Source organism: Babylonia areolata, chromosome 1, assembly GCF_041734735.1.
Source record: "Babylonia areolata isolate BAREFJ2019XMU chromosome 1, ASM4173473v1, whole genome shotgun sequence".
Taxonomy (NCBI): domain Eukaryota; kingdom Metazoa; phylum Mollusca; class Gastropoda; order Neogastropoda; family Buccinidae; genus Babylonia; species Babylonia areolata.
The window spans coordinates 67,884,573-67,912,415 of record NC_134876.1 but is presented as its reverse complement, the minus strand read 5'-3'; the positions used below and the strand labels follow the sequence as shown (position 1 = coordinate 67,912,415).

The 27,843-nt window shown below is 40.3% G+C and overlaps 1 protein-coding gene across 1 annotated transcript; it reads left to right on the top strand.

Moving 5' to 3' along the window:
• Positions 1–27,843, top strand: LOC143286126 (DNA excision repair protein ERCC-6-like). Its single transcript, XM_076593721.1, has 23 exons — positions 1–68; positions 1,267–1,467; positions 2,146–2,245; positions 2,395–2,494; positions 2,861–2,981; positions 5,209–5,311; positions 6,303–6,791; positions 10,398–10,578; positions 11,326–11,430; positions 12,056–12,208; positions 12,594–12,729; positions 13,619–13,789; positions 14,678–14,854; positions 15,375–15,491; positions 16,190–16,285; positions 18,266–18,481; positions 19,165–19,275; positions 20,662–20,876; positions 21,546–22,075; positions 23,123–23,260; positions 24,582–24,771; positions 25,698–25,782; positions 26,326–27,843. Exons 2-23 carry the CDS (start codon positions 1,366–1,368, stop codon positions 26,752–26,754), a joined length of 4,065 nt encoding a protein of 1,354 aa, XP_076449836.1. The 5' UTR covers positions 1–68; positions 1,267–1,365; the 3' UTR covers positions 26,755–27,843.

Sequence of the window (27,843 nt, the reverse complement as noted above, 5' to 3'; positions counted from 1 at the left end):
GCAAAGTCCATGTTCGTTTTGGATCTCCCCACAAAACCAAGATGGTGGACAGGAGACAGTCGTGCGTGGTAAGCGAGCACAACAACCGAGTTAATTACTGAGAGAACGGAAATAAAATGCACATTTTTGTAATTAGTGGTGTCCTGGTAGGTCGACATGATTTCACGAACACTAACAAGTCACTGCGTTCACTCCAAAAGACATAAGAGGTATTTTTCACTGCCAGTGCGCAACATGATTGCTTCCTCGTTGTGTAACACCAACACTACACACTGAGGTAGACAGCGAGGAAGAGCAATCCTGCAATACGATCGTGCTTTTACGCTCATTACCCATTTCACACCCCCATTTAGACAGTTATATTCTTTTCAGCAACAGTGCAAGCTGGGTTTGTCATGATTGGAAGTCAATTCAGCATGAACAGAATTCTGTAAAACAAGTGAAATGGAGAAACAAAACAAAACATGCACACGCACACACACACACACGCACACTCACACACACACTCACACACACACACACACTCACTCACACACACACACACACACACACACACACACACACACACACACACACAAGACAAGACAAAAATGACTCTACCACCAACAAAAGACCTACCAAACAACAAGCATACTATCTAACCAACATTGTGGAAGAAAACAGGCATGAGGCAACTCGATCAGGTATATATTGAGGTATATATTGCGCTTCGCCTGGGTCTAAAGTTTCATTTGGTTATTTTTTTATTTTGATTTTATGCAGTTTATCAGTCTGTCGTTGTGATCAATGGAACCAGTTTGGAAGTTATTACATTAGATAAAGGCTAGCCCAAGGTAGAACGCTAGACTATAACTTGTACAATGTGAATGAAATGTTTTTAAGATTTTATTTAACAGCAGCATTGGTTTTTAATCATAATCCATTCCAGTGTTAATGAAGTTCTAATCAAGCTGTGTACAATACAATCAGCCTCCTAAATGAAACAAGTTTACACAAATTATATATAAACAGCAACACATGTTTAACACATAGTATCACAGACTTCAGCACACATGCACACACACCCAAGACATACAGTAATTACAGAATATGATGTATTATAATAAACACAGTTAACACACTGTTTAAACACACACACAAATACATACACAACAGTATATATATGTATATATATTTTTAGATATCACACATCCATATAATAACCCATTGAATTTTTAATTTAAAAAAATATTGGAACATGTGCCTTTTCTCTTTTCATTATTTCAGAATTAATGACCAATTACTTCATCAGTGACTGGAAAGAAGTCTGATAGACTCAGACTAGTGAGAATCTTTCAGCTGAAGCCAGAGAATAAGAAAATCATCATGAGTGAATCACCCAAACCAGGCACTTCAAAGGACAGTGATGGAGACCAGGATGAAGAAGAAACTGGGCTCAGCAACGTGACCAAAGATGGGCTGTTCAAGGTAAGCTAGTTTTAAGTTGGCATCAAGAAATTTGGACATTACCTGTCTTCCTACACCCACTTACATCTGAGTGTCTACCTGCCTATACAAATTTACCTCCCAACATATGTGAAAATATACCTGATTCATTTTTGTCAGTTCTGTTTCGACCAATTCTTGTTGATGACTTCACTGGTGAGTCATGCCAATGCATGTATGTGTAATTAAATGTATTTTTTAGGTGAAAATTCCTTTTATGTGCACTCATTTCCAGGAAAGTTTAAGGGTAATATCATACAAATCTTTGCAGATTAGATGATGCAAGTAAATGTCAGTGAAATGTGCTTATTTCTTCTTCTTTCACAGTGAAGGAGATATGCATTAATACATATACTATCCCTTTATACTTAATTTGTTTACTTTAATGTTGAGTCTTGGTTTTGATCTATAGAGCTTTCTTTTCCTTGGGTCATGAAGCCCAAAGTATCAATGACAGGGCCCTTACAGTTTCTTGTATATTTTTTGTTATATTATTCATAAAACTGAGCTGCAATTTTTTTTTAAATCTCTGCCTTTGTCTATTCATTTTGAAAGAGCCAAAATAACTGCAATATGTTTATTAATGTATTCACAGTTTTTATGTTTGACAATTGGCTGACTGCTGCATGGTGACAAGAGAATCTCTTCTGACTGTGACAGGTGGACACAGACCTTATTCCTCAAGCGTCATTGGATGATCAGACGTCAGAGCTAGAGGGTTTGGGTCTCAGTGTCTTCAATCAGGATGAATTTGAACAAGGTATGTGTGTGTGTCTGTGTTTGCATGCATTCATGCCAGTGTGTGCTTATGTGTTTGTGTTTGTGCACACACCTATTTAAGTAATTTCAGATCATACACCTATCTGTGTTAGGGGTAAAGTATATTGTGGCTGTTGGTTTCTGTTACAGGGGTGATGAAGCAGGTTGACAAAGCCATGGCGAAGGATGAAGCTGTACGTCTGAAGCGAATCCTCAACAAGGAGCTCTTGTCAATAAGTGATGACATGAAGTAAGGACCAGCATAATTACCTCCCTTCAATCACACAGGCTTTTGTTTTGAGGGAGAATATGTAGTACCACACAATCTGAGGGTTTATGTCCTACAGGATTGTACTTCCTGCACTACAGTTCTGTGTCCTAATTATAATTAAATGAGTACATGTGATAACTGTTGTCCATGTCTTATTCTGCAGTGTTAGAAAAATGAATATAACGGATCACAGGTTCAGTTACGTTGGATAATGACTGAGTTTATATAAGCTCATTTCCCTGTTGCTTCTTATAAACTGAATACATAATGTGAGTGTCTGTATGTGTGTTCATGAATATGTGATTGTGTTTACATATCCATGCATATGTGCTGTTTCTGTAACAGGCTGGTGGAAAGTGAACTGGAGCACATCAGAAAATCGGAGAGCTCGGTGCAGCAGCAGAACAGCACCCCCAGAGAGATTCAGCGCCAGTTAGAAGCCATCAGGAAACAGAAGGAAAACAAAGTTTGTATGATTGATAAAAGGTTTTTGGTACACTTTATATGCATCTTTACAATGAGAACTGTGTTGGAGAGAACACTGTTTAAAAGAACAAAGATTTGACTTGATTCAATTTAATGCAAAATGCTTAAGTAAAAAAAAAATCATGGGAATGTTATGGACACACACACACACACACACACATGCATGCATACACATGCGTGCGCAGCGAACACACACACACACACACACATATATATATATCACTGTTCACCTGCAGGCTCTGTTTCACTTAAGCCCACAAGCATTTTGCTTGTACTTGTAGATAAAACACATCAGTGCACCCACAAACACAGACACACATCACATATATGCACTTGTACATATCATACAGTGGCACTTAACAAGCATGTATTCCACAGTTGCCAGCTTCAGAGTAAGAAAGACCAAGTATGCATGAAAAACACTGCTCTCCCAAAAATAGGGAAAGGCATCTCTTAGAGAAATCCCATCAAGAGATGTGCATGAGCACCAGATAGAGAGACAAAGGAGCATTTAAAGAAAGTAATATGTAAAGAAAAGTAAAAAAAAGAAGCTAATAGGGAGGTTTTGAAGGCCTGCTTTCATGGGGGACCTTTCATCGTTTGCAGAGCGAGAGATGGGTCAAATGACGCCATGGGCAGCCCACCACTGTAACTAGCTTTTCTGAGTTTGCACTGCCTTTGTTTGGACATCATTTTGGCAGAGATTATAAATAGATCACTTTGAATATTTAATGGCAGAGATGTGACAAGAAACACGCTGAAAGTAAGCACAGAAGACTAAACAAATAGTGGGTGTAATTATGAAGCTAAACAGGGTAGGTATGCATAACTGCAAACAGCGTGTAATTGTGAACAATTTGTATACCGCTCCACTTTGAAGCGTTCTTAACGGTTGCATTTCACAATTTAACGTCTGCTTCGACCGTTTCATAATACCTTATTGAATATCCATTTCAAACAACCAGTCAGTCATCAGCTATTTCTGGCTATTTCCGTGCTATTTCTTCTCTTCGTGCACCAATGCCAACCAACGTTACAAACACTCTCAAAATCCTAAAATCAAGGGAAGCAAGTTGTAGGACTTGAAAACTTCAACACAGTTTAAAATAGTTTTATTTGATTGGATATGTTGAATGCTCATTACCAGTGCCGGGAGAATTTAAGAAAGCATATTGGTGACAGATCAGAACGTCAGTTTTGACAGGAATCTGCAAAATATTGTCATTTGCAATTACACCATAGGATATTTTGATGTGAGTCTATTTGCGAATGATGTTGCACAGTTACTGAGCACTCTCAAAAGGGTGTGTTTGTGTGGGGTGTATGTGTTTAAATGTCTGTTTGTGTGTTTGTGTGCATGTGTGATCAAAACCAACAATACAACAGTCTGGTACAATGTTCCAATAATATGTTATGTCTGATGAGTTAAAGACCTGCTTCTGTTTTAATTGTCTACATGTACCCAAAGCCATCATTCGCAATTAGACTTCCCCATTCGCATTTACCCTCAGGCACCCCTGCTGTTTCAAACATCAACAAAAATTGAAAAGAATGAGCAGGCGAACTTTTCCTGGTGCAGCTAGTTGGAGAAAGCCTTCAAAAACAAAAGAACTGTGTTTGAATATTGCACGACATGTAATCTTTACAGTACACACGTTGAGCTGGTCACTTCGACTGGATCATTCGCAATTACCCATACCTACCCTATATCTTGTAAACATGCAAAAATAGTCACCAATTTTTTTGTCTGGAGAGCAATCTGGTTAAAAAACGAAACAAAACAGGAAATGGAGATGTGTGTGGCACACGGTTCTTGCTAAAAATAACTGGGGAATCTTCACAAAAATCAGCCGAAAGTAGGTCTGCGAACCCTCCTTAATCTCTGGAACTATTGTCTTTGGCTGTCAGTCTGTCTTAGAGAGAGTTTACAGCCAGTGATATCACATTGAGCATGTATTTAAATGACTAATGTGCATAATGCATTTTTTTGACTACTTTAATTTATCCTTAATAGGTGTTTGTTTGCATGCATGTGATTAATGATAAGTATGTATAGCAGTTTGATATGTTGGTGTAGTTTTTATTTTCCATAAACAAGATTTTAAATTTTATAAATATATGATTTCTTTATTGTCTGAGTAACATGAAATATTCTGTTTTGGGTAGTAACATGAAACCTTGTGAGAGTAACATCATTCTGCCGACAGCTGAGCCACCTGAAAACCCTGAGAGTGAGGCAGAAAATGGCCAGAATCAAGCTGCAGAAAGCAGAGGAAGCTGAGAACCAGGAAATTAATGATGATGAAGAAGGTAAATCTTGCTTGTATTGATGGCGTCAACACTTGAATTATGTACCTTGGAAATGAGTCCATAATAATAAAAACAAAAAACAAAACAAAAAAAAAACAAAAAAACTTAAGAGTTAAAACTAGCTGTCCAGTTTGCAAACTCAGCACTGTCCACATAGTGTGATTTTTGTTTCTTTTTGTTACATTTGGAGTTAATGATATTTTTACAGACATGACTTTTAAGATTTTACATAAAAGCCAGAACCATGGGCAACAAGAAGAAGTAATAGGTAGCTACATTTGGAGTAAGGAATCGTTTAGAAGCAAGACGAAAGACCCTGATCTGTTTCTTCTGAAAGAGATGATAAGAAAAAAAAAGTTTTGATTTGGTAGGTTGTACCATTGTTCACTTGATTATTATTATGCGGTCCATTGTCCATTTAATCATGCATGTTCAAATGGTTAGAGCACTGGATTCTTGCTTGAGTTTCCTGAATTGGATGCCTGAAGCATCTGGTGGGTTAAGGATGGAGACTTTTTCCGATCTCCAAGGTCAGCATATGTGCATACCTATTATTGCCTGAACCCCTTCATGTATATAGGCATCAGATACGCACATTAAGGATTCAGTAATCCTTGTCAGCGTTCAGTGGATTATGGAAACAAGAATATACCCAGCATGCACACCCCCAAGTATGGTTGCCTACATGCTAGGTTAATAAACAATTAGTCATAGTCATACACATAAAAAGTCACATGTCTGTGTGTGTGTGTGTGTGTGTGTGTGTATGGCTGAAATTTGACTGAATGACACAGGAAATGAATGGCGAGTTTCCAAATGCAGCTCTCATCAACTCCATCCAGCCTGTTGTGCCATTGACTCTGTGTTTGTAAAGTGCCTAGATGTTGGTCTCTGACTGAGGATAGACACTATATAAGTATCCCTACCATCATCATCTTGTTTTCTTCTTTTTCCTGTTTTTGTAAATTAGAACTTTATATTTTATTTTCAGAGGATGGTTGTGCCACAGATAAGCTGCTAGATGGTCTCAGTGGAAAACCCAAGAAAGAATCGAAACGTGATCGTATGATCCGACTGGGACTGATGACACCATTTGGAACTGTTGTGAAGACAGCCCACCAGCAGCAGCAGGCTCTGTTGAACAAACAGTCCAAAGGGGGTAAAAAGAAACCTGTAAAAAGAACCTCCGTTCATTCTTCCATTCAAAGCAGCAACAAAAGACCATCAGCTGAAGAAACCAATTTAGCCTCAGGAGACCAAAAAACAAACCGTTTTGATGAGAAAGATTTCAGAAACTATGACCCAGAAATTGACTACACCCAGAAACGTTACCAGCGGAAACGACAGTACAAGATGATGCACAACTTCAGCGAAGACACACAGTTAAGTGGGGATGAGTACCAGGAGGATGGAGAGTGTGTGGAGAGTGACGATGACTATCTTCCTGATGAAAGGGACATGGACTTGGAAGAGATTGAAGGTGGGTTTGACCTTGTTCTTAAGTTTGCTTGTTTCATCTTTTTAGTTTGATCATATTAGTTAAAATTTATTGGTTTGATACTTTCACTTCAGCAAAATAGCAAACTGTGAGGTAATGAACACTGTTTCATCTCTGCCATTCAATGTTAAACAAGTGAATAATGTACACAAAGTCAAAACATGTACTTAAAATTTGCAACATAATTGTACTTGGTATTATACAGGATTATTATCATAACTTCCTCTTTATGACAATAAACATACAGGTTTTATATAAGGCTTCTGAGGTTCTGTTACAAAACACAACCCGTTTTGGATTTGTTTTTTTTTTAAATTTTATTAGGGCTTAATCAAGTATGGTTTGTTATTATCATTTGTTTGGTTTATTTTGGCATCAACATCACATCAATGCCACGAAAAAATTTATCCATATACGCTAACCACTTCATTGATTATAATTAATCAAGAAGGCGTCATACCTTGAGACGGTGTATTCACCTTCTGATACAGAAAGCGTTGCATTGTCCGTTTGCTGTACATGCGTAGCAATTAATACAAATGCATAATTTTTTATGTTATTGTCCATATAATCTTTCTTTACATTGTCCATCTTTATTATGTATTCATTTAAAAGTTTTATTTAATTATAATTTTGATTTATAATGGTAAATTTTCGTTTAAGAAAGAATCACAAAATAATAAAAATAAAAAAAGTAAGGGGCGTAACTTCTGACGAGAATGTGTAAAAGTTAGATAAGGGAGGTAATTTCCGATGAGCCTCAAAATTAGGAAATACCGATGTATATATCTATTCATAGGTTCGTGATGAGGATCAGGAAACTTTTACTTTCCTTTGAAACATTCCAGTAATCTACTTATATGTTGTTTGTGCTGCTATGAGTGTTCTGCTGTTGGAACTATTGCTGCTGCTATTGCTATTACAAATGTTGCTAATTAATTTCCCCATTGCTGTGTATGTCGCATGTTATTGTGTCGAAACCAAGGTTTATTGCAAGTGTTAGAATCAAATTTGTGAATGAAAGGAGAAATTGTTACAGAAATTATACATAATTAATTTTAAAAACTGTCATAAAATTGATTGTTGCTGGGTCCCTACTCATGATAGGCTTCTGGGAAATGGGTAGGTAGTTGAGTGCTGAAAAAAAAAGGTGCAAGGAATATTCACAGTGCAATAATTTTTTTTTTTTAAATATATGTGTGTGTGTGTGTGTGTGTAATGACAATAATAATGATAATAACAACATTATCAACTTGTACTATTTTTGACAAAACAGTCAGAATATTAATGACATGTCTGGCATACAGAACTGACCGACCCTTTCTTGAAAATTCAGCCAACACTGCAGAAAGGACGACAGCTCTGGACACCAAGCAACTGTTCTGTAAGAAACAGAGGGAGACATGACAACACAAGCACAACCTTGACTATTGAAGGATGAACCCAAAACCACAAAGACTAGTCATCTAAGCTTATATAGTGTACAGTATGCATTCACATAATATTTCACAAAAAGATAAATTGTACAGAGTTGCAGGTTATTAATAGCTTGTTGCCTTTTTTTCTCTCCACAATTATGAACAAAAATAAGGCTGCACTGAAGTAAACGTAAACTTCAGCACTATGTCTAGTTTAAAGTTAACTACCACATACTTTAATACTATCATGCTTTTAGGATTAAGATAGTCATTTTCTTTGGTTTTGATTTATTTTGGCAGCAATCAAATCACTGCCTCTTAAAATTTTAATCCATATACGCTAACCACTTCTTAGTTATACCAAGAAGGCGTCATACCCAATTTTGTTTTTATTCTGTACACAATTGAAAAGCTTTGATTGCCCATCTACTGCGCATGTATAGCAAGTAATCTAATGCTTAGTTTTTGCTAAAACCTGAATAGATTTTATTAAAACAAATTCTATGTCGATCATATATTTTGTTGGAAGTAATGTCCAGTTACAACTTTAAATTTATTTAGCTTTATTTTATTTTAAGAAAGAAATTTCATGTTTAATAAATATATAAGTAAGGGAGGTAATTCATGATGAGAAACATAATTCAGGAGAGTTCTATCTTACTTTTAATTCCCAAATTCATTGGAAATGATCAAGCAATCTGTTCATATGCTGTTTGTGCTGCTATGTATGTTCTGCAGTTGCAGTTATTGCTGCTGCTATTGCTACTACAACTATTGCTAATCAGTTTTCCCATTGTTGTATATCAGATGTTATTCTGTGTTGATTCCAAGGCTTGCAAGCATTTTTCTGAAAGAGAGGAGAATTTGTAACAAAGATTTATCAGACATCATTTTAAAATGTATTTGTGGTAAAAGTAATTTCAGTTGGATTCCTTCTTATGACGGTGGGCTTTACGGAAATGAATATGTTGACTGAAGTGCCAGAAACTGTGCAAGAAATATTCACAGTGCATGATACTTGCACCATTAGTGTCAAAACACTCAGAATGTGTGTGACATGTCACTTACAAAAATAACCAACCAACTCTCCAAAGAAGGATTCTGGACACCAGCTACTGTTCTTGACATTTTGAAGCCCCTAATTTGGGCTTGTTTGTTAATATGCTGAGTAAAAACTATTCGTTAGCAAAATACATGGCAGGCATAAGGAGCTAGATAAACTATGTAGCATCTTTAGGCTTCTTATTCTTGGCATTCTGGTGAGTACAGGGTGGGAATGCAGATTTCTCCAGCGACAGTCAAGCTGGTTCTTGAAGATATCTCATGGTGTAGTCCTCAGTTCATACCTTATACCATAGAAATAGAAACCACCTAGTGCCTCTTCTTAAACAGGAATAAAGACAGTTATTGGGATAATTTCACTGACAGACCAGACCTGGTGGCAGGATAGGCTGCAAATTAACCATCACAAGCCCAGTTGACATTCCTCTACCATTGTGGGAATCATGAGAATATCACACCATAACAAATATTTAGACTTCTCTGGTGTTATGTATACAAAAACAACTATTTAATGTATTTATTTTCAGCCCATTTATATTTCAGCACTATGTTATTTACAGGGATATGTTTCTTTTTGTTTTGATTATTTTGGCAGCAATCAGATCACTGCCTCATAAAAAATGTATCCATATACGCTAACCACTTCTTAGTTAAACTAAGGAAGCGTCAATAACAAGACAGAATTTATTCACTGAGGATTCAGAAAGCTTTGCATTGTCCGTCTTCTGGGCTTGTTTAGCAAATGATATAAATTCTTACTTTTTGTTAAAACAGGGATTCATTATTTTTTAAAATTTCTAAATTGATTGTTTATTTTGTTGCCAGTATTGTTCAGTTACAACTTTTATTTATAAAACTTTTATTGTTGTTTATTTAAGAAAAGTTAAGATTAAAAATTTTAAAAAGTAAGGGAGATGATTCTTGATGAGAACTATCTGGAAATGCGGGAATATATGGGAATTTTTTTCCAAACAAGGAAACTATGTGGAAAAGACAGAGCCAACAATAAATTCCCAGAAAAGGGAAGAGCACTTAAAATATTTTCTTGACGCAAACAGGCTTTCCTTTGCGAAATTCTTTTACGGGAAGACCATTTTTACCTTTGCAGATGAACCACCAGTCAAGAAAATGAAGAAAAAACAGCTGCAAAGAAAGGTGAATGCAGTGTACAGACATAGCGATGAGGAAGAGGAGGAGAGCCAGTCCAAGCCTCTCAAAATGAAGAGAGACCGTTCCGTCACACGAGAGAGGGACGATGCAGAGGAGAGTTACTACATGAAGAGGTTACGGTAGGTGTTGCCAACTTTCTTAATACTTTTTTATCATTTTTTTTTCTCCTTCATGAGATCCCAAAAGGAAAACTAGAATTGTCATGCTGCATAAGTATAATCGAGGAAAACATAGGCAGCCTGAGCTGTTTACCAAATTTAGGCATAAAGAAGAAATTGCGTACAAAAATATGCACAGCTTTTTTTTTCTCTCTCCATCTTCCATGCCTTCTCTTGACATTGCCACTTGTCCTGCACCCCCCTGTACACTGCCATGGGTGGATTAGTTCTAACACTGCCCCAGAGTCAGCAGTTTATAAGGAACTGTCAGTGCTAGGTCACTGTAAGGCCACTCACCAGAGGAGACCCTGCACTGCTGCTGAGTCACTTCCACTGTGCTCAGTATAGTGTCTTTGCAAGTTAACATGGGCAGGACTCTACTGATTCAAAGTTATGCATTCGTGTGAATGACTGGTGTGACAGTGCTTTGATTTGACTCTGCACAAGATTCAGTGCTATATGAATATATTAATCATTTATTATTGCTAGTAACTATGTGCCCTGCTGATGACAGTAACTTAGTCGAAGAGTCAGACTGAGTGATTACCTCCTCGAGGGTCTGATTTTAGCGTGCATTGTTGGTTGATTGCCTGTGATATGTCCGAGGCCTGTACCATAGAAGCCTGTGTTCACCTTCATACTTTCATGAACTTTGCATTAGATATAGTGCTTTGGACATGTTTAACTGAATGCCATGACTGTTCGCAGACTTCAGCAGCAGAAGGATGCACGTGAGGATGACGACAGTGGAGAAGACGAAGAGTTTGATGGAGGGCTGGTTGTGCCTGGCAAGATCTGGAAGAAACTTTACAAGTAGGAGATGGCAATTTTGGGAAGTGTGTGTGTGTGTGTGTGTGTATTCGTTAGTTTAGTGTGTGTGTGTGTGTGTGTGTATTTGTTAGTTTAGTGTGTGTGTATATGAAGTAATTAGATTCCTTCTAAATTTCTTGTTGATAATGCAGTTATCTGAGTTGATTGTTTGTTTGTTATTCTTTTCTTTTCCCATTTTCTTATTTTCAGCTGTAAACCCCACCTGGGCATTGTCCTAGCATTCTGGTTGACTCAGATAATCCCTAAAGTTTTACCCCATGTTCCTTATTTTCAGTTTTGGAACCTGTTTCTCATATCACACACCACCACCATCGTTATTTACACTGCTGTTTCTGCTACTACTACCAGTATTTTCTGGAACTGCTGCTCCTGCTGCAGCTGTTACTTCTGATACTTAAGCTATTTCTGAGTGCATGTGTGTTCAACTCAGTTTGGTGGTTTTATGGGCAGGTCAGGCGTCTGCTCTCTTTATTTCATTTAATCATTTTTTTTAAGTGGATGTGGTGAAGCCTGTGTGGATCAATCCATACACTTTGATGCCTCATTGAGGCTGTAACAGAAACAACTGTGTGTGGGGTTGTGAGTGTATAACGCTTCTGTCCAACAGGTACCAGAAGACGTGTGTGCGGTGGCTGTGGGAGCTGCACTGTCAGCAAGCAGGTGGCATCATAGGGGACGAGATGGGCCTGGGAAAAACCATCCAGATGATCGCCTTCTTGGCGGCACTGAAAACCAGCAAAATCCGCTCCTCAGAGTTCAGGTGAACATATGTTACACCTTGTCTAGGTGAACATGAGTTATGCCTTGTCTAGATGAACATGAGTTACACCTTGTCAAAGTTTTTAATTCAAAATGGGAGGGTTAATCACATAAGGCCCAGGTGCACGATTTCGGCTCAGCATAACCTCTTTAGGGAACAAGAGTTAATCAAGTGAGGATGGTTGTGCTGCAAGCAGGTGTAGTGGTGCCAGGGATGGCAAGACATAGCTTGCAGTATTTCTGCCTGTGTGTTGTAGGTACACAGTCCTGGGGCCGTGTGTGATTGTGTGCACGGCAACAGTGATGCACCAGTGGATGAAGGTGGCATGTAGTGGTGCCAGGAATGGCAAGACATAACGTGCAATATTTCTGCCTGTGTGTTGTAGGTACACAGGTCTGGGGCCCTGTGTGATTGTGTGCCCAGCAACAGTGATGCACCAGTGGGTGAAGGAGTTCCACACGTGGTGGCCAGACTTCAGGGTGGCCATTCTGCATTCCTCTGGCTCCTTCACTGGGTCTCAGGTAACACCCAGGTGTTCCTGGTCATCAGTAGCATCTATACACTGAAAATTGTGAATGAATCACCTATTGTCCTTATTTGGCTGTGTATGTATTTTGTTATTTCCACTCTGGGAATTATGAGTTGCCCGTTGGCCTTTTATGGGCTTCATATGTATTTTTATATAATTTTCCCTTATGTGTAGTTATGTAATTTTAAAAATTCTGCAGATATTAAGTGCACAGGTGTGGGTACTTAACAAGCACTCTTTACCATTTGGATCAAAGGTGTGCTTGTTGTAGTTCACCAAACCATCCACGTCCACTCTCACACACTGAATATTAAAGTATGATGGTCGTATGTAATCATCTGCAATGCTTTCGGTGATAATGGCTGTGAGGGATGGCAGCACATTTTTTGGGTTTTTTTGTCATTTGATTTTTCCATTGGTTAATTTTCTACACTGATTGGTCCAAACTGAACAAAGATTTAGTTTTAGAGCAAGCTTTGGTTTAAACAAATCTTTAATCAGAAAACATGAAATGCATGCACACAAAAACCAGCAGAACAACAAGTTAACAGCTTATATCAGGCTCAAGCATGCGATTATTAATCGTTTGGTGTAGTTCAAAAGCTAGTGAAGGTTTCACAAATTCAAATAAATATTTTCCAGTTGCATATTAATAATAGGTAACTGACGTCACTGTTTTTTTCTTCAAGCAGCTGCAGCTGTGGTTATAACTAAAAGAGCAAGGCTTCACACAGTTGATGCGTCAGATCATTATTTTTTCTTCTGCCTTTTGTAAGTTATTGCGTGTCTGTGTTTAATGATTATTGTATAGCACTTTGAGCTCCTGTTAAGGGAGGAAAGCGTTTAACAAGTATCCATTGTCATTATTATATTTCCATCAGGCTGAACTGGTGCGGAGCATCGTCAGATCGAACGGCATCCTGGTGACCTCCTACAGCACTCTGGTGATTCAGCAGGAGCTGGTGCTGCGCTACGACTGGCATTATGTTGTGCTGGACGAGGGACACAAGATCCGCAACCCTGACGCTCAGGCCACCCTGTGCTGCAAGCAGGTGGGTGGAGAACAACATAGCGCTCAGAAGAGGGAAACTGTTGGTGGGGCAGTGCCAGACACAAGTGGAAAAACAATGCTGAGAACTCTTGAGGAATCCATAAGAGATGAAACTGCAGTTGTTTGTCTGTGTAGCATGCCCTTAATACAGGTAAAAGAACTCACAGCAACAAAAGGGTTGTCCCGGGCAAAATCCTGTAGAAAGATCCGCTGTGACAGGAAAACAAATACACTTGCAGGCAGAAAAAAGAAAGAAAAATATATATACTGGTGGCACTGAGAACAACCTGACTTTTACACAGAGAAATCTGTCATGACAAAAGAACAATACAATACAATATATATATATATATAATACAATACAATACAATACAAGCTTCTGCAGTATTTTACTCAAGTCATGCAGGAAAGATAGGGGTGCATCAGACAAGTTCTGTCAAATTTGAGTCTGTGAAATATGTTTGCTAATTGTTTTGTGCTGATTTGTTGGTCAAAAACTTCAGGGTGAACTGTGTGTTGTTGTGGGGTTTTTGGTTTTTTTTTTTTTACTTAAAGGTACTGTTAGAGATTACTTTTTTTTCTTCAAGAAAGCTTTCACAATTACAGATCTTGATGTTCTGATGTAACAAAAGAAAAACTTAACCTTGAAGAATTCATTTCCCTTGTTAATCTGAAACCAACATGAAACATGGTTTTGTGTTGTTGTTTTTTTTTGTTTTGTTTCATCCACACTCATTCTCTCACCTTCATTTCTAAATTAAAGATCATAGTTCTTGAGAATCGTTCAGGCATATTTCATTTTAAACATTAACACTTTTTTTTCTTTAAAATCTTTCAGGAGCATTTCATTGTAAGCATGTTTTTTTGTTTTACATCTTTTTTTTTTCAGTTCCGAACTTCACATCGCATCATCCTGTCCGGCTCACCAATCCAGAACAATCTGAAAGAGCTGTGGTCTTTGTTTGACTTTGTCTTCCCAGGCAAACTGGGAACACTGCCTGACTTCATGGCTCATTTTTCAGTTCCTATTGTGCAAGGGGGTTACGCCAATGCCACACAGGTTCAGGTATGTCAGTACATCTTTTTGTGAAGCACTGGGAGGAGATAATCTGGACAGACGCAATACAGATTTTTGTTATCAGTGTTATGGTACATGTGACTTTCATGTTGCATAAAATTAATTTGGAACTAGTTTCTATGTGTCTGGTTTCAGTTCTGTACCAAATCAGCTTGTGAACCTGTGTTGTGTTTTGCATGTGAGACACACAGGCATATACAGTTGCATGAGTGTTCTGATGCGCATGCCGCACCACACTGCATGTGAATTGAATGTCAGGAAACAAGTTTTCACATTCCATTATCTTCCTTTATTTCATCAACACACTTTGCTTTTAAATGGTAGACAAGCATGCATGTAGGTTTTTGTGTATTGCTTACAATGAAGCCCTTGTCAAACAAAGCATATTTTCCTTAGTTCAGCACACTTCACTTATAAATTCAGCATGAACTGTCTACTGTGCTTTTCTAGTTTCACACTGTATGCTGAACAAGTGATCAGATGATGATGGTGATTGTTATTCTGCAAGGTGGAGACAGCATACAAGTGTGCCTGCGTGCTGCGAGACACCATCAACCCATACCTGTTGCGCAGGATGAAAGCAGATGTCAAGGCTACTCTGGATCTGCCTTCCAAAAGTGAACAGGTTTGTCAGTGGGAACTGTAGAAGTGTAGTCTTGATCATCCAGTGGACAGCATTTAGCTGATAGAACAAATTAACATGAAGTGTATTCATTATGTTATCTGTGCATTTTATAACTATTCCTGGTGTTGTCTTGTATTCTCAATGTTCATTTTATACAACAAAACCCCCCACAAAGTACAAATTAAAGATGATGTACTTTAAAAAAAAAGAAAAAGAAGAAGAAAAAACAACATGAAGCAGTATGTGCTTACTGTTCACACACATTCATGTACATACATATGGACACATGAACAATGCAGACACACACATACCACACACACACACACGGGCAGACTTTTTTGGGGGATGGGGCAGGGAGAGGGAGGGTGTTGTCTAAAATCACTTGAGAAAGATGCTACCTTAATGACTAAAACACACACACACTACACTCACATATGCGCGCACACATGCAAAGATGAACATCAAATTTGATGGGATGTTGGTGGGGAGGGGAGAGGTTGGTGGGGGGGGGGGGGGGGGGGCAGGTAAAAAAGCAACAGCATCCAGAACATATAGAGAGAATAGCCTGCCTTCGTATAAGATAGACTATATATGTCCAAAAAAGTATACCTGTGCTTTGTATTTCATGACTGACTGGAAAGGAAACAACCTGTTCGTGTATACAGTGCTAACACTTTTTGCATTTGTTGTCCATGCAGGTTTTGTTCTGTCGTCTGACAGACGAGCAGAGAGACATCTATCAGGAATACCTGGACTCCCGCGAGTGTCAAGCTATCTTAGCTGGAAAATTCCAGGTACAATGATTAAACACTTTGTTTCACTTGTCTTATGTGTGCAGAAGTGGGATGAGAAAGCAAGTGAAAGTATGGGAATGTTTCTGTGTGTGTGTGTGTGTGTGTGTGTGTGTGTGTGTTAGCTTCATATGTGTGTGTGTGTTCTGGTCATTAACTGATAGGCAGGTCACGTGATCATCACAGATATGCGTGCATAATCTGTAACTTGTAATGATTCCAGTCAAATATGCATTTGCTTAATTTGTGTGCATTTCTGCATTTCCTCAGATTGGCAGATTGGTCTCAAAGTGCACTGGACACAGACTGGAGATTAAAAACCAACATGAATTCACCTCCAGGTCAAGTTTCTGGGGTTGAAGGAAAAGAGGACTCTGTTCTCCGTCTGTTGTCAAGGGGAGTTGTTATCCTCATGACTCTGTTCTCCGGCTGTTGTCAAGGGGAGTTGTTATCCTCATGACTCTGTTCTCCGGCTGTTGTCAAGTGGAGTTGTTATCCTCATGACTCTGTTCTCCGTCTGTTGTCAAGGGGAGTTGTTATCCTCATGACTCTGTTCTCCGTCTGTTGTCAAGGGGAGTTGTTATCCTCATGACTCTGTTCTCTGGCTGTTGTCAAGGGGAGTTGTTATCCTCATGACTCTGTTCTCCGGCTGTTGTCAAGTGGAGTTGTTATCCTCATGTCTCTGTTCTCCGGCTGTTGTCAAGGGGAGTTGTTATCCTAAGGTCTCTGTTCTCCGGCTGTTGTCAAGGGGAGTTGTTATCCTCATGTCTCTGTTCTCCGGCTGTTGTCAAGGGGAGTTGTTATCCTCATGACTCTGTTCTCCGGCTGTTGTCAAGTGGAGTTGTTATCCTCATGTCTCTGTTCTCCGGCTGTTGTCAAGGGGAGTTGTTATCCTCATGACTCTGTTCTCCGGCTGTTGTCAAGTGGAGTTGTTATCCTCATGTCTCTGTTCTCCGGCTGTTGTCAAGGGGAGTTGTTATCCTAAGGTCTCTGTTCTCCGGCTGTTGTCAAGGGGAGTTGTTATCCTAAGGTCTCTGTTCTCCGGCTGTTGTCAAGGGGAGTTGTTATCCTAAGGTCTCTGTTCTCCGGCTGTTGTCAAGGGGAGTTGTTATCATCAGGTCTCTGTTCTCCGGCTGTTGTCAAGGGGAGTTGTTATCCTAAGGTCTCTGTTCTCCGGCTGTTGTCAAGGGGAGTTGTTATCATCAGGTCTCTGTTCTCCGGCTGTTGTCAAGGGGAGTTGTTATCCTAAGGTCTCTGTTCCCCGGCTGTTGTCAAGGGGAGTTGTTATCATCAGGTCTCTGTTCTCCGGCTGTTGTCAAGGGAAGTTGTTATCATCAGGTCTCTGTTCTTCACCTGTTGTCAAGGGGTGTTGTTATCATCAGGTCTCTGTTCTCCGGCTGTTGTCAAGGGGTGTTGTTATCATCAGGTCTCTGTTCTCCGGCTGTTGTCAAGGGAAGTTGTTATCATCAGGTCTCTGTTCTCCGGCTGTTGTCAAGGGAAGTTGTCCAGCTGTTGTCAAGGGGTGTTGTTATTCTGTCTGTTCTCCGGCTGTTGTCAGGGGGAGTTGTTATCACCAGGTCTCTGTTCTCCGGCTGTTTCAAGGGGAGGTATTATCCTCAGGTCTCTGTTCTCCGGCTGTTATTCTGAGGTCTGTGTTGGGTTTAGTGCAGCACACCCATTAAAAGTGTTTAAAATATTGAAGGTCTCATAGCCTTTTACAGAGGTAGGGCAGAGAAGATATATTCACTGTGGCAATGGCTCTGCATTTGAAGGTGGGGTCCAGACCTCTAATTCTGCTGCTTTGACCTTCCCTCCCACTGAAGTCAGGTACTCGAAGACACAACACCAGGCCAAAGCAGGGCCTTGAACTCTGATCACTTGATCAGAAGTCCAGCATTTAACCAATTCAGACATGGCGCCTATTTGCGCTGCACAAGACAGCGCATATTATTAAGTGATCATCACATAACGTGTGGCCAACAGGTGTTTCCCGGCCTGATGACGCTGAGGAAGATCTGCAACCACCCAGACATCAGCACGGGAGGCCCCCGGGTGCTGGTGGGCCAGGACATCTCCGGGGACCCGGAGCTGGAGTATGGGTACTGGCGTCGCTCGGGGAAACTGGTGGTGGTGGAGGCCCTGCTCAAACTGTGGCACCAGCAGGGGCACCGCGTCCTGCTCTTCTCCCAGAGCACCGCCGTGAGTTGGGGGGTGGGATAAGGGGGGTGGGGGCTGGGGATGGGCAAGGGGTCGGTGGTGGGTGGAGATGGAGGTAGGAAGACAAGGAGGGTTGGGCGGGTGGGAGATGGGGAGGGGTGGGGGGGGGCTGGGGATGGGCAAGGGGTCGGTGGTGGGTGGAGATGGAGGTAGGAAGACAAGGAGGGTTGTGAAAGTGAGAGCTTCACTTTCAGTCTCAGTTCAAGGGGTGTCAAAGTGTGCGGACTGCTCCATACCTGCGACACCACATCTGCTGTAAAAAAAAAAAAAAGAAAAAGAAAAGAAAGAAAAGCAGATGCCTGATCTTGGCATAAAACCAGTGTACTGAACAGGCCTTGAAAGACTATGCAAGGTAAAATATTAACATAAAAAAAATGCGGAGGAGGATGGAGGAGTTAGGGAGTTATGGAAAATAGAGAGGTTTGGGAGAATGGGTGGTTTGTGAAAGTGGGAGAGAATGTGGGGGGTGGTAAAAAATGCTTGTATGTGAAATTTTGTTTCAGTTCCTTAGAAATATTGTGAACTCATTGAAAATTAATTACAGACTCATTTCAGAGTGAAGATCCTCTTCATATTATTATTATTCACATTATCATTATGATTACATTATCATTGTGATTATGATGTTGATGATGACGATGACGATGATGCTGATGATTTTTCAGATGTTGGACATCTTGGAGGGCTTTGTGCAAGACAGACAGTACACATATGTGCGAATGGATGGCACAACTCCAATATCCTCTCGGCAGCCACTTGTTACACAGTTCAACCAGGTATGGCATGATGGAATTGGGGGGAGGGGTGGTGGTGGGCTGGGGGAGTTTCTTTCTTCCTTGCTGCCTGTTTGTGCTGGTACATATGAAACATCAGTGTATATTTGTGTATGTTAATGTGTGTGTGTGTGTGTGTGAACTTGACATGAGAAAGCCATTTTACCTTTTAAAAAATCCAAAGAAACAAGCAGTTTTCTAAATGCTGATGAAAGATTGGCTGTTTTAACCCTGTGATTCCTGAGCACCAGTGAAAGCAGGCTGCTTAAGAAGGGAACTAGCAGGCAGTCAAATCAAGCCTGCCACGTCATCTTCTCATATCTGCAGTTTCTTTTATATATTTCATCATAACATATTATGTATCCCAGTGTTGACAAAGCTGTGATGAAGAACGGTGTTTTACAGGTTGACTTAATTGGCCTGTGTCACTCCAGCAAGTTAAAGGTGATCCTTAACCCATTTCATCCCAGGAGTTTACAGCTTCGGCAGGCTTCCCTGTCATATTGATACAGAAAAATGCAGGAAATATACTGAAATCGACCAGTTATTTTTCCTCCAAATAAAATATGAACACTGCTGCAAATATTGTGGAAATTATTTCCCATAGCTTGCATTTTATGCATATGAATAAAGTGGAAACTGTTTTAATGAAATGAATTTCGACCCCTGAGCAGTGCCCCAGCACAGGGTTCAATGAGTTAATGCGTTAAAGAATTTTATTTGTTGTTTATAGAAACATATGTTCTTGATGTTTGTCACCTCTGGCATTGTGATTGAGAACCCCTCGCCCCCTTAGCAGATTTTACTTTCACATATGGCTAGACAGTTGCCTGAAGACCTAAGAATGTTTCAAAATTAACATGATATTTATATATATTCTTTTTTTTAAATTTTTTTTTTAAAAGAATTATGTTCTTGACTCTTCCCAATACAAGAAAAATTATGTCTTGCTAAGTCTGTCCAAGCCGCATGCACTTAGCACACGTAAAAGAACCCATGGCAACAAAAGGGTTGTTCTTGACAAAATTCTGTAGAATAAATCCACTTTGATAAGAAAGTAAATGGGATACCTGCAGGCAAAACCAACAACAAAAACTCGGTGGTGCTGCATTGTAGTGACACACATTGTAGTGGTGCACTGTCCTTGGGGAGAGCAGCCCAAATTTCAAACATTGAGAAATTTGTTGTGACAGAGAGTAATACAATACAATACAATATTACAACACTATGCAATGCAGTACAATACAACACTATGTGATAGAATGCAATCAATACAATGCAATACAATACAATGCAATACAATGCAGTACAGTACAGTGCAATACAGTGCAATACAATACAATACAATACAGTATAATTGTTCTCCTGAGTTGTGTTTTTTTCCCACAGACAAAGTCCATCTACGTCTTTCTGTTGACCACTCGCGTCGGTGGGCTGGGTGTCAACTTGACCGGAGCCAATCGAATCATCATCTACGACCCAGACTGGAACCCCAGCACAGACTCGCAGGCGCGAGAACGGGCATGGCGCATTGGACAAAAACGACAGGTCACTGTCTACCGTCTGCTGACCTCGGGAACAATCGAAGAGAAAATCTACCACAGGTATGATGACGGAAGAGTGTATGAGGAAAGAAAAGAATGTACTGTAAAGGATGATCTGTCATGAAAAGATAAGACAGGAATGAATTTATGAAAATTACATTTTGATTACACATACTGTACCGTGACCCACTGGGGCAGACTCTGGCAGGGGTCTGATTCCCTGTCCTGTGCAAACTGCAACCCTGCTGAAGGGGAGAAAACGAAAGTAGATGCGGCTAGCTATCTCCCCCTCCCCCACACCCCCTACCCCCATATGTTACCTCCCTTGTGCATGCCTTTAGAGCGCCCTTTTCTTCAATTACATTCCAGTGGTGCATATTTAAGTGAAGTGGTACATATTTTGGCCAGAATGATAGGTGATGAACAAGATAATTAACTAGTGTTTGTATTAAAGAATACCACAAAGTAGTGCTTAGCATTTATCGGATGTGATTTTATATTCTAAGAAGATTACTTTTTATAACTGACTGCATTTCAGAGGGAGAAAAAGAGAATGGCTCAACAGTATTTACCTTCTTTTTCTTCATTTGTGGGCTGCTATTCCCATGTTCATTCGTATGTACACGAGTGGGCTTTTACGTGTATGACCCTTTTTTTTTTGACCCCGCCATGTAGGCAGGCATACTCTTGTTTCCAGGGGCGCTCAGCAGTATAATCCTTTGATTCCAGACAAATCTTCAAACAGTTCCTGACCAACCGCGTGCTGAAAGACCCCAAGCAGCGCCGCTTCTTCAAGTCCAACGACATCTTCGAGCTCTTTACCCTCGGCAGCAAGGATGACAATGGAACAGAGACCAGCGCCATTTTCGCTGGAACAGGCTCTGACGTCCACATGCCGAGGCGCATGGCAGTCGCCCCTACCCCGACGCCCAAAGCGCTCAAGCCTAACCGCTTCGACGAAATGAAGAAGGAGAAGCAGAAAGCTGAGGAGGAGGCAAGCGGTGACGGTCTGGAATCCTCCGAGTTGGAAAGGATGCGGGAACTGGCTCGGAAGCTGAGCCGGCAGATGGAGGAGGCCAAGAGAGAGAGGGAGAGGAGTGGTAGTGCCAGTGCAGACACCACCACCAAAGTGAAGAAGACAGAGAATGGCAGCAAACCTCTTGGGGCGGAAAGCTGCAGGAAACGTGGAGAGTCGTTGGCCAACGGCAAGAAATCTTCCAGAGAAAAGGAGCGTGGAAAGAAAAAGAGAAAAGATGCCAGTAAGATCTTCTTTTTTTGTGTCTTTTATTTTACTTTTTTCTTTTTTTTGCTTGTGAGATTGTGGTTCTTGTTCTTTTTTTTATGTTAAAATATTTTCATACTAAAAAAAACTACAAACCCATCCACACATACACATGCTCACACTCTCATGCACCCACACATACATTAACACACTGGCACACATATTGTTGTATGTGTGCACACAGGCACACATGCATAAACTTACACACACATTCAGTAACGTGTTGTGAAAGAGCACCTCAGCTCCATCTCTCAGTCTAGAAACTGGGTCTGTTCTCTTTTTCTTTCTCTCTCTCCTTTTTGTGCGTGTGTGTGTGTGTGTGTGTGTGTGTGTTGCAACTGACAGATGTTATCCATCCTTTTGTCAATGCAGGAACATTGCAAAGAAACATGCACTTGACTTTGCCCACAGAGTTTGAGTCCCATGTGGAATGCTGAGGGAGGGTTTCTTTCATTAGCATTCTCACCTAGTAGACATTTTTCTTTTCCAGTTGCTCTCTTGTTTCTGTCTTTTTTTCATTAATAGCATGTTGTTGTTTTTCTGCCTTCTCAGTCCATTTCCCTTTTTCCAAGCAAGGCTTGACACTTTTTTTTCTTTTTTCCACAGTTAGTGATGATGTAGTGTTCTGGTGATTCAGTAGTGATATTGTAAACAATAGCTGTCCATTCTGCAGTGTTGTTTGCTTTTATGGTTTTTTTCAATATATTTTTGTTTGGGTTTAAAGTATTTTTTATCCTTTTTTTATGATTTTTGGTAATCTGGGGATGATAAATCAAGCAGAAAGGCTTACATCATCAGCACAGTATAGTCTAATTAGCCTTAAGGACCTCAGTAATTAAAATGATAAATCACAAACTGTGTTGTTTTGCAGGGTTGTTATGTTTTGTTTTGATATTTTTTTCAGATGGGACAGGTTTGTGTGTTCAAGTTGAGTTGATTTTTTATGTACTGGTAGTTGGGCAGTCCTGATCCAGTCTTGTGCGGTCAGCTGGACTAATAAGCAACACTGTGAAATGTCCGACAGAGTTTGAGGGTCAGCGCATCCCTAACCTGGTGAAGAGCTGTGACTACCAGCAGCAAGGAGGGACGCAGGGACCAGAGGACCAGGCTGTCAGCAGACAGCAGGATGACTACGTCCTCCGCAGGCTCTTCAAGAAAACCGGTATGTGCGGCGCTAACTACTTCTTCTTCTTCGTTCATGGACTGCAACTCCCATGTTCACCCATATGTACACGAGTGGGCTTTACCGTTTTTACCCCACAATGTAGACATCCGTACTCCATTTTTGGGGGTGTGCATGCTGGGTATGTTTTTGTTTCCATAACCCACCAAATGCTGATATGGATTACAGGATCTTTAATTTGCTTATTTGATTGTCTGCTTGTGTATACACACGAAGGGGGTTCAGGCACAGGCAGATCTACACATATGTTGACCTGGGAGATCAGAAAAATCTCCACCCTTTACCCACCAGGCGCTGTTACCAAGATTCAAACTCGGGGCCCTCAGATTCAAAGTCCAACACTTTAACCACTCGGCTATTGCGCCTGTCATGCGGCGTGAACAAACTGCTATGCTCTGGTTTAGGAGGAGAAAACTCCACCAAGCAAAAAGAGACTGATTCATTAAAATCAAGGATGTAACACCTTGTGGTTCAAAGTCTGAAAGATCCACTAAGCAAAACAAGGTTGAACTATTAAAATCAAGGATGTAACACCTGGTTCAAAGTTTGAAAAATCTGCCAAGCAAAAATAGGGTGATTCATTAAAATCAAGGATGTAAGATCTTCTGCCTCAAAGTCTGAAAAGTTCATAAAGCAGAAAGAGGGAGATTCGTATAAAAAAAAAAAAAAAAACAACAAAAAACCCATCAGTTTCTCTTGATTGTTGTGTATATGTACAACTCACTTTTGGTTCAAAGTTTGAAAAATCCCCCAAGCAAAAGAGAGTGATTTTTAAAAAGAACAAAGCAGTTTCTTTTTTAACTGTTGTGTTCTGGAGGCACAACATTCTTTGCTGTAGAGGAAAAAAAGAGCATGACATCTGCCCCCAAAAAGAAATCATAACAATCATGATATGAAACCATTGTATTTGTATTTGATTTCAGATGGATCCAAGTCGCAATCATGTGAGACTTTTTTTGGAAAAATATACGATGTATGAGAAAAAGTATATGTCACAAAAAGAGAAAATGGCAATGACACAAACACAAACTCACAGCGTTGAAGAATAGAATGACCAGTTACTAAATTATTAAGTCAGTACTGATGGTTCAAAAATCTAAGCTACAACAACAACACTTTTTTTTTTTTTTTGGTGAGTATAGAGAACACCTTGATATATCTTTACAAGCATGCATTCTTTCCAACAGGCATTCAGGCAGTGATGAAGCATCATCGTATCAACATATCTTTTTTTTTTTTTTTTTTTGGTGAGTATAGATTATGCATTCATGTATCTACAAGCATGTGTTCTTTCCGACAGGCATTCAGGCAGTGATGAAGCATGACAAAATCATGGACTCGGGGAAGGCAGACTTCGCCATTGTTGAAGCCGAGGCCAGCAAAGTGGCCAAGGAGGCAGTGGCAGCCCTGCGGCGATCTCGGTCCATGTGTATGCCTGCTGCCTCCGGCGTGCCCACCTGGACCGGGCATCATGGCGGGCCCTCTGTCAAGTGAGTGGGATGTGTGATATTTAAGGAGGAAGGTGGCAGAATGGTCAAGATGCTTGTCTGCCAATGCAGAGTCCGTGAGGGTCTGGGTTTGAATCCTGCTCTCATCCTTTCTCCCAAGTTCACTGGAAAACAGGACTTAGCTTCTTGTCGTTCAGATGAGATGATAAATCGAGGTCCCGTGTGCAGCACACACTTGGCACACTGAAAAAGAACCCATGGCAAACAGAGTGTTGTCCTCTGGCAAAATTCTGTAGAAGAAATCCACTCTGATAGGTACACAAATATACGTGCATGCACTCAAGGCCTGACAAAGCATGTTAGATGTGGTGTAGCGTATATTGATTTGTCCAAACACGGTGATGCCTCCTTGAGAAACTGAAACTGATATACATGTGTATGTGTGTGTGTGATTGAAAGCCTGACTGAGTGAGACAGGAAACGTATGCTGGGCACCTAAAAGCAGCTGTCAGTTGGTTCTGCCCAGGTAGGTAGCCTGTTGTGCAGATGACTGTGTTTGTAAAGCACTTAGAGCTTTTGACAGGTGCTTTATAAGTAATATTGATTTTATTATTATTGTATCAGAGAGGGGTGTGTGCTTTTGTGTGTGTGTGTGTGTGTGTTTGTGTGTGTGGATGTGTGAATGTATGTGTGTGTGTGTGTACGTGTGTGTGTGTGTGTATGTGTGTGTGTGTGCATATGTTTGTGTGCGTTTGTGTGTGTGTGTGTGTGTGTGTGTGTGACTGCATTTTTTTTTTCATTTGTTGAATAGATGAACTCTGCTTTATTCTGTTCTTTAATTATGAAACAACACTTCATGTATATGAGGAATGAGTTAGTACTCCTATACATTTGATGACCGTTCAGTGTTTAACTTAGCTGCTTGAATGGTTCATTCATTATGTTTCATCATTGTTTTCATTTTGTAGGCCAAGGTTTGGTCAGAAGAAAAACAGCCTTCTTGTATCCACACCTGGTGAAGCTTCCACAAAACCAACCGAAAAGAAGCCAGAGGTAAGTGAGCGATGTCAACTGATGTCTCATTACTGGCAATTTTCTTTCTGTTTTTTTTTTTTTTTTAAACTTCTAAAGCAAGGTTTTATGAGAAGAAAAACAGCTTTTTCTGCTCAGTGACTGAGACCATTTCTCTGGCTGTACATTTAATACCAGTATGGATGCTCATTGGAAGTGTCATGGAGTATTTAGGAGAAATTGTGTACCCTTGTACAGATGGAAATTATTGCACATTTATTTGTAATCACTAACACACAAAGCTTCACTTACGTCTTGCAGAATATTGACATAGATGTGTCTTGAAGAAGTTCATGTCAGTGGGTATGCTTGGAATGCAGTGCTTTGATTGTAGATATTCAGGTGTGAATTGCCATGGGAGGTAAATAGAGTGAGAGGATATATGGGAGTGTATAACCAGGGAGAGAGAAAAAGAGAAGCGGAGGTGGAAGATGGCCATGGAGAATTGAAAAGAAATGCCCAGTTATGTGAGTGACAGTGATTCAGACATTGGTCATGACGTCGACCTTGGATGTTTGTTTTCAGACGTCCACAAAAAAATCCAAGGCAGGGAAGGAGTCCATGTTTGACGGTTCTCAGGCTGGCTCCGTCGCCCTGTCAGAGGACCAGCAGCTCTTTTCCTCCGCTGATCTCCTGGTCCGCATCCACAAGCGCCAGTCCCTGTCAACGCCCAGCACTTCCACAGCGGGCGCAGACAGTCAGGATTCAGCAGCCGATGCTCCTCACAGCAGCGCGCAGCCCAAAGACGTGGAACTTCTTGAGGACATTCGCAATTTCATCGCCTTCATGAGCGATGTGAATGGGCAGGCCTCCACGCAGGAACTGCTGACCAACTTTGGACCTCGCCTTCCCAAGGAAGATTCAGCCAAGTTCAAGGCTATGCTAATGCAGATCTGTGACTTCAGCAAAGTGAACGGTGCTGGGCGTTGGACCTTGAAGGGGGAGTTCAGGTAATGGTGACCGCATCTTGTCACTGCTGTCGTTCTGCACTTTACTGGTGCATAGACAATTTGAAGGGTTCCGATTATTGTGCTTATCCACTGTCTGCTTGTACCGTTTGTGAAATGGCACAGGTTTTGTCACCACTGTTTGTTTGCATCTGCCAGAGAAGTATATGCTATTTGACTTAAATGAAGTGTTCAAATTAGTGTGTATGTTGACTGTTGGTACCTTTTCTTTTAACTGGTATGATTTATACAGCTGTTTCATTTACATTCACTAGAGAAAGACTTTTTTCATTTGGTGTTTAGGTTTATTCTGCAGGGAAACAAAAAACATTATTTTATTTGAGATTCATGTTCATTTTTCAAGGCAATATCAGGGAAAATTCTGACGGGTGGCAATGTTACCATATTCTGTAGCGCACAGGACTGAACGTTCAGCCATTTGGGATGGCCCTGACTATTGTGTTCCATGTCTGTATTGAGTTGTCATGTGTTCCTGTGTTTATTTCTAGTTCCATGAACTGGATGATGGACTTTTGTGGACTGCGTTGTGATCAAGTGGAATTTATTTTTTATGAATTATTATTCAGTGGTCTTGTCTATTTGTCAGTATGCTACTAGAGCTCTGTATTTGAATTCTGAAGCTCAGTATGTGTTTGTGCATGTGTGAATGTGTTTGTGCAAGCATTTGTGTGCAAGTAAGTGAGTGTGCTTTGAAAAAATCTCAACATTTTTGTGGTGGCATTATGTACAGTCAGATTTTCACAGAGGACAGAGCATTATTACTAACTGTGCAGTGTCTTTTCAGTTTTATTGTCTCTTTTGGGGTTTGTTTTATTTTGCATACATCAGCTGTAGGGCAGCAGTTACTGCCATTGAAAAATGGTGAGTAAGCAGTCATTATTTGATTTGGTTTGTGTGTGTCAGTGTGTGTGCATGCATGTGTATGCGTGTTTGCATGTTTGTGTCCCAGCATCTGTGCGCATGTATACTAGCGTGAGTGTATGTATGTGTGTGTGTGTATCAGTGTGTGTGTGTGAGAGAGACAGAGACATGTTTCTCAGCAGAAAATGACTCTGAAATAAAGTCCATGATTAAA